The 8,085-nt window shown below is 36.7% G+C and overlaps 1 protein-coding gene across 1 annotated transcript in view; it reads right to left on the bottom strand.

Moving 5' to 3' along the window:
- Window positions 1-242: 242 nt before the first annotated feature.
- Window positions 243-8,085, bottom strand: part of HOMER1 (homer scaffolding protein 1) — a 192,469-nt gene continuing 184,626 nt past the window's right edge. The window contains exon 9 of the mRNA XM_019517739.1: window positions 243-3,519. Coding sequence (XP_019373284.1) covers window positions 3,331-3,519 — 189 coding nt within the window. The 3' untranslated portion in view covers window positions 243-3,330. The remainder of the gene's footprint in view (window positions 3,520-8,085) is intronic.

An 8,085-nucleotide genomic window follows, 5' to 3' on the forward strand; every position in this document is an offset into this window, starting at 1 on the left:
TATTCCCTCTTACAGATTTTACATAAATCAAATCTGACCTCTTCCTTGCTTCATGTAGCATCCATTGCTGTTTAATTATTTTATTTTCCTTGGAAGTTTGCTGAGAGCTAGAATTTATGGTTTGTATTAATGTTGGCAGGTTTAAATACATCTATATAAAATAAAACAACTTTTGGATCATTTCAGCATATGGATTATTGAAAGAGACAATTCAAAAACTAACTTTCCAGACTAGGGTATAGTTATAAAACTTTTTATGTCGAAGTCAGGATTTCACAACATGACACGCTAATGCAAAATCCAGTAGCACCTGAAGGATTAAGGTAACTGCTGCTATCATTTGCACATGTTTTAATACTTTAAAAAGATTTAAGAAAAAAATAAAGAGAAAAAGTACATTTTCCAGAGAACAGCAAGTGTATTTCAAAATAAAAACTGTATTTTTGTTTTTTCTTTTGTTTTTGTTGGGATTTTTTTTTTTGCATTTTTTACAAGACTCCATAGTTGTCATATAACAAGTTATACACAATGTGATTGCTCTCCTCTCCTGTGTATGTTTCTGTTAAAATTGTCAGGTTCCAGTACCCATTACTACTTTCTGGCATATATATTCCCACGCTTTCCTCTAAAGATCAATACAATGCATAATACCTGTCTCTGGGAAAATTAATTTTACAAATATGCAAACTAGTATCTTGATACAGAAGTGGAGAGGCTACAGTAGGTATAACCACCTAAATATGAACTTTAGATTACTATTTCTAAACACTTACCTACTGTAAATTAACATTTAAAATACTCTTAACAATAGGATTTTATTTATATGTGCACTTATGTCCACCTTATCCCATATCCATGTTTGATGACTATTTGGGAATTTAAAGGTGCAGCCCTCAGCAGATTTTATTATTTAAAAAAAATGAAATCAAGCATCTCTACTGTATGAGAAAAGAAATTCTCAAATATTAATTTCCAATTTTAAATTTAATTTCAATAGGAAAATATTAAAAATGTGCACATCTAAATTGTTCCATGTACTGTACATACATGTGTGTGTGTACGTATACATAGAAATACTTATGTACCACACATATACACAAAATTTAAGTGGAAATATTTTTTTAGCTATTTTCCCACATGTAAATGACATCAGATTTTTAAAAATGTTGATAATAATATCATTAAAAATAATATTACATTGTTTTGCCATCAACATTCTATTGTTTACATTATTACTTCATCCTACTTAAGTCCATTCAGTATTAATGGGCCTGATTTTCCCCACCCTTACACCAGTTTAGTCCTAGTATAATGCCACCGGCACCACGGAAGATGCTCGTGGCTTCCACTAATGTAAGTGACAAGAGAATCAGCCCAAATACTTCCAGGTAAATTAAAACCTGGTGATCTCTGCTCACCTGGACTGGACGAAGTTACTCATATCATCATCCAGAATCCACCAAATGAAAATATGTAGCTCACCACAGAAAGTTTTCAACCATGAGCACACCCAACTAAGCTTTTTCCCCCCCTTAATAAATAAAATAGGTGAGAAAATACCTTAAAAATATGGAGGAAACTTAAATGGTGTGTACAGTACATACAGTATAATACATGTTGGTTTAGTGTTTTATCTAAACCTTTTTCCTGACTTGTCAGGAGACACCTGATAAATCACTGGTAAAGAAAAATGATTTTTAGAAATAAATAATATATTTTTCTCTCTTTCAAATATAAATTAGAACGTGTGTGTATTATACGGTATATACACAGAGTACACACATAAAAACAGACTTATATTTTCTAGTTTTGAATAGCAGTCTGTAAATGGAGAAAATTGTCCATTGTACAAATTTAATAAGTATTTTTTTTGTTTAACATTCAAATTAATATGGGGCGCAAACAAAAGGTCAGTGCATCTTTAGACTCTTGAGTCTGATACTCATTCATACATTTTAAAAAAGCCCTCTCCAACATTACAGGCAATTGATGGTAAGAATGTACTTTGATGCAATCCCCATTCAGCAAGCAGACATATGACACTTGGTTTACCTTTCAAAGAGTTTTCTTAAAATAAATATTGTATATAAAGAAATGCATGTTTGCCAAAAGTCTGTTAAAATTACATCAAAACAACTTTAAAACCTGTTCACTGAGGATTATTGAATTCAATTCTTGTTTTTAAACACCTAGTTAACAGTTCAGAATATTGCCTGGTGTGGTTTTGAGAAAAATGTGATATGAAGACCCATACAGAATAAGCATGTCTCCATTTCAATTTGCTGTGATTACAAAGCTTCTAGAAATAGTTCTCTTGGCTGAGCAAACTCAATGTAATCTTCTTGTAATACCTCCACATCCACATCATCTATAGTAAACAGTATTTCCCACTAGCCATTATTACACAAAACTGAAATGCATTACTCATTCAGAAAAGATTTCTTGCAAAATAGGCTAATAAAACATCTTCAGGAAACTGCACATACTAATAATATGTGATGTTTAATAAGTCCAGGTAATAAATGACTGGCTACTTATATTTACCTGTGCATGCCAAATTTAAATTGAAAAAGTTTTTTTTTTCCTCAGGGATTCACCTGCCAATGTTGATTGGCTTCAAAATGTGTAACAAAATGGGAGACAATATCTCATTATAAATACATGGAATTAATATGGAAAAGTAAACCATACACTGGACAATATTATAGAACACCAGAGTGAACTTCATTAAAGAAATACAGTATCTTCCAGTATAAAAAAAAGGAAGAACTTTATACAAGCAGTTATTTTAACTATGTTTCAATTAAAGATGCAATTCTCTCTCACTCCTGGCAAGAATTAATTGGTAATGGCACTGCTTCTCAACAGTGCAAAATATCCTGAGAAATTATTAAGATTACAACAAAAGACAGGGCTGTCATCACTAAGTTTTTGCACAAAACACAGCAATTAGATATCTTAAATCAATAAAAAAGCAGATAATCTACATTGTATCTAACACAAAAAGGGGCTGTGACCTGGGACACTGCTAATTCTTCCAGTGGCTAATAATTAGAAAAGGATTGCATTAAATTACTGGTAATATCTTTCAAGTTATCTATGGCCAATAATGTACAAGGAGGTAATTTGTAATTCAAGTTTTTTTGTTTTTCAACTAGCTACAATCTGAATTCTAAATTTTACATTGAAATATACTACTCAAATTTAAAACAGGCCCTCTTAGAGAAGCATTTTTCTAATTTTGTGCAACTTTGATGCAGAGCCCAACATAGTCCTATGAAGAGAGACAGTGCATCTTTAAGATGATTGGCACTGAAATCCTACTTTCCTTTAGCTGCATTCTATTAGCTTGGCCAGGTTATCACGTAATTCTGTTAGTTCAAAGATTTTCCCATCTAGAATTTCTAAAAGTGTCTTCAAGTTATTGCGAAACGCTTCTTGTTCATTCTGACTTTTCTCCAGCCGTTGCTCTAGGTCAGATAGCTGTCCTTCGAGGTCCTTGTTTCGAATTTCTACTTCCTTCAGAGAAAATACATAATATGTTAATGTACCATATATATACAGAATGCAGTTTTCTCTTACTGCTGTTATTTATGTCTTGCTTATTCAATACAGGTTTGAATAGGCCACAATTGAGTTATTTTCAAAATTTCATTAGAATTAATTAAAAACAGTTTGTTTAGATATCACTCAACAGTTTCAGAACAATTTCTTTGATATTTTTCAGTACAAAATTCAAGGAACATGACATTCTGAAGACAGCAATAACCTGATTTAGCCACTGACTGCCACTGTTGCATCAAATGTGAGTAACTCAATAAGGCAGGATTAAATCAACATGCTACCTACAGAAAATAGTTTCTGAAAGCATTATTTTATTGTTGTCATTCTGTAATTTAGAATATGTAGATTGCTCAAGGATAGGATTCCCACCCAATAAAAAGAATAAATTGTATCCTATACAGAACTCAACTTTACTGTGAATCGATAGTATCCCACTACAAGCTGACTTCATATGGTAATTCACAATACAAATTGACTAAGGTTAATATCTAGGTCAAATAAATAATATCTTAATAAACAATAACCGATTATTAGTAGAAAGTTATTTTACTGGGGCAGCTGTTCTTATACTCTGTTCTGGAGTACCACACTTCTGAATGTAATTATCTTGCTGTTTAAGAGCAGACAGTTCCTGAGCAACTATCTACACAAAAGGTCTTCTTAACTACCAGGTGGCCTGAAGGGGTGGCAAAGTCTTGAGATGTTATATGAAGCTGCAGTGGTATTAAAATATGCCACATTTCTGTTCTTTCCTGTTTTACAGGAAAACGACCCTCAGTAGACAGCGCTGCTCAAACCCAGGCCACATGAATCATCGTGGGACATATGTTGGAACATCTATTCACTGTGGGCTGCATATTAAAGAGGAGGGTGGTTACAAGTGGCTCCACTGTATGCAAATTGATTCCTTTGGCTTCCTGGCCAGTCACCAGCATAAACCTACTTGGAGTCTGGTATTATTCATTGTCATTTGAATCTGTATCAATTTTAAATTTCAACCACTGAAACACCTTTTAAAAATCTCACAGGAAAATTAGCTGCATTCTGTCAGCATAATGAACCTGCCTCTATGAAAAGCACATGGGAAGTTTATAATGATGAACAAATGAGATTAATAATTTATTAATGAGATGTTTTAACATTTTTCCCAGCATTTTCTGTGCTCCTTGGACCCCTTCTCTCATCTCTAGGGAGACCACTTACATTTTCAGCAGCTGTGTGTTAACACCATGCTTATTACAAGTCACTTGCTTTCATAAATAGTTTACATTTCAGTTTTTACAATATCGGATTTCAAAATATTGTTAAAAAGGGCAATCTGGCACACCAAGGGGGCAGGAGGCACACCAAGGGGGGCAGTCACCTCTTCCCTTCCACCATCTGATTACCTCTTTGCCTTTGCCCTCCTCACCCTCCACTGTTTTATTCAATATTCTTCTCTCTCTCAACTTAATCTAAGGAATATATATTGAAGTTTCTCACTGACTGATAAGATTCCAGCTGTGTACCAATGGAAGATGGGTAAACAGAGACACAACAAGTCAAACAGTATGTACCTTTACACACAAGTATGTGGCCAGTGTAATCAGCTTCTCCCTGGAAGGGGGAGGGTGAATCTCTTGCTGGAGCAGATTGTGGGAGAAAGCTGATGTGCCCAATGCTCTGTTAAAGACCCCCAACCCCACCTGTCAGAACAGCTGCTGCCCTCGGCACCTTGGACAGATCATCAAAGCAGCTCACATGAGCTAGGAAAATCATAAACAAGACTTAAACTATATTTGTATGCATCTCCTAACTCATGAGCTGTGCTCAAAGTTCCTTGCCACAGGTCAGGATTATGGTTTTTTTGTCCTTGGCCATACTTTAGCATAGAGGGAAGTAAATGGAGTAAGACTTGGCAGAGCAACCAGAGGCTCCTGTGTATGCATGTGCTCTCCCCTTTGGTGGTAGCAACTGCTGTCTGTCCAAGGAGAGCCAGGTAATAGGGTTGTGCAAAGCTTTCGTCCCTGATTCAATTCGGCAAAGATTCAGCCTGATTTGGTGGCTGAACCTCTGAACCCAAATCAAATCAGAGGACCCTTTAATCTCTCCGAATTGAACTGGAATCCTCCAAATCAATTCGGAGAGATTCAGAAAGATTTGGCAATTTGGACATAGACACAGCTTTAAATGTTTTTTCTACATAACTCTAAGTAGCAGGCGGCTCATAAATGCTGCAATGCTGGGGTGAATGGAGCGTCCCATAGGAGCACAGGGAGCCCTCAGCACACTTGGCAGCAGATCCAGCAGTGGACCGGAAGCACTTTGGGTCCACTTCTGGGTCCACCATGGAGCACATGGGGGGCCCCCCCTGCACCTCCCCTGCTCAGTGACTCGTGCCTCCTGGGTCTGGAGGGGCACCCAGGGTCCCCCATGGCCAATCACTGAGCTGGGGAAGCACGGGGGGGGGGGGGCCAGCATGCTCCCCAGTGGACCCAGAAGTGGACCAGAAGTACGGGTCCACTTCTGGGTCCACTTCTGGGTTTGCCGCAGAGCATGTGGGGGCCCACCCCACTCCGGTGGGATGCTCCATCCACCTCAGTATTGCAGCGTTCACAAGCTGAGCTGGTACTGCAAAGTTTGTAGAAAAAACATTTAAAGCTGTGTCTGTCCGAATCATTGATTCTCCAAATCAGCATCAAATCTTCAGATTCGGATTCGGCTGAATCGAATCGGACAGTGATCCGAATCTATAAATTGAATCACTGTCCCCGATTTGGACCAAATCTGAATTGAATAGGGCCCATTTTGCACACCCCTACCAGGTAAGTATAGACGTGGCCTAAAACAATACCTAATTGTTCATAAATGATTACAAGAGTACAATGCAGTAAAGAATAGGCCCCTTGTGGCCAAGCAAAAATGACAGATGCTTAAAAAGGCATTAACACTTCAGAAATCTCCCAGTAGCACAGTTCTAGGGGGGCTTTTTCTTTCTTTCAAAGAACTTATTGCACTTTCCTCCTCTGTCTCCTTCTATTAGTGCCTTTTATAATCCTTAACTCTACATGCCATGGGATGATGCCTTAACAGAACGTTCTTAATGAAGAAATCCTGAAGTTCTATAACTTGGGAGCGTCATGGAATGTAACAGAACATTTTGCAAATCAAATTACAGCTACCTGTATGGGTGTCTAAATATCATCTAAATAACAGCACAACTGAAAAGGAATACAATCCAAGTCTAAATAATGGCCCATTTGCCTATGAATTAAATGTCTTCCTTTATAATCCAGTCCAACTGCTATAAGTTAGGAATTTTTGTCCAAGATGTAGTTTACATGTCTTCTTTCCTTACCTTTATCCATTGGTATTTGTCTAAATTTCTCCTGAGACTGAACATTTCCTTTCTTTTAGTTAAACTGCTAACTTGTGGGTACCTATACACTATTTATGTCCCCTTGTCTTCTGTTTTCCAAACTATGAATACTTCATTATCAAATATTTTCTTCCAATCCTTGTAAATTTCTTCTGCCATTATTTGTATTTTGTATATTGATTTGTGGGAACTAGGACTGAATATGATATGCCAGCTGTACTGGGATGTGAAAAATGTTATCTCCCACAGCTTTACATATGACCTTCCCATATATATATTCAAAAATAGCACTGGCATTTTGGCAACGGCATTGCATTACAAGTTCATATGCTAAAACTTAGTATCTACTATTACAAGTAGGTTTTTCTCAGACTGATTGCCTTGCAGATAGGAATTGTGGGACAGCTGTCTATTCCATGTATTCCATTCCCTTATGTGTGTGATTTAACTTTTACTTGTAATGAATCTCATTTTGGTACAATCAGAGACCTGTTTGTGCCTGTTCTAGTATCTCAGGTCCATATGCGAGTTGATTCTGCCCTGTGGGAGTTTTTTAGAGGATGGAGATGGGTACAGCACAGAGTTCCCTCTTTAATTAGTATTATAACTGATTTTCTGTATAATTTCACTTAGGAGATCTGGTTACTTATTGTGAGAATATCTAATGATGACTCACTGTGTATGCCTTCTCTACCATGCCAATGAAAATATTAAATAGCAAGAGCCCAGTGCTACCTTCCATTGAAATAGTGCATGTGATAGTGTTCTCAAATAGGACACTTTCCGTTAATGGATTATTCTCTTTCCTGATCAACATTAGATTACTAATCCATGCTCTGGTAGACAAGGTTCTTTGGGTAAATCCAATATCTTTTATTAGACCACTAAAATAGATGGAAAAATTGTGACAAATAATGATCACAAATCTCAAAGGGGCTTTTAGTCAACAAGGACACTCCTCCAGAGAGATAGAAAGAGTCATCTGGATACCATGTGAAGAATTGCTGCAGTACAGAAAGAAAACCCCCATGAATCGCACACCACTAGTTATAACATATCATCCCTCCCTGGAACCTATATGGAAAATCCTCAAACAGCTGCAACCCATATTAGAAAACCCAGTTCTTAAAGAGATCTTCCCTACCCTTTGCATTCCAATCTCT

Source organism: Gavialis gangeticus, unplaced genomic scaffold (genome assembly GCF_001723915.1).
Source record: "Gavialis gangeticus isolate Ggan-Ray unplaced genomic scaffold, GavGan_comp1, whole genome shotgun sequence".
Lineage (NCBI taxonomy): Eukaryota > Metazoa > Chordata > Crocodylia > Gavialidae > Gavialis > Gavialis gangeticus.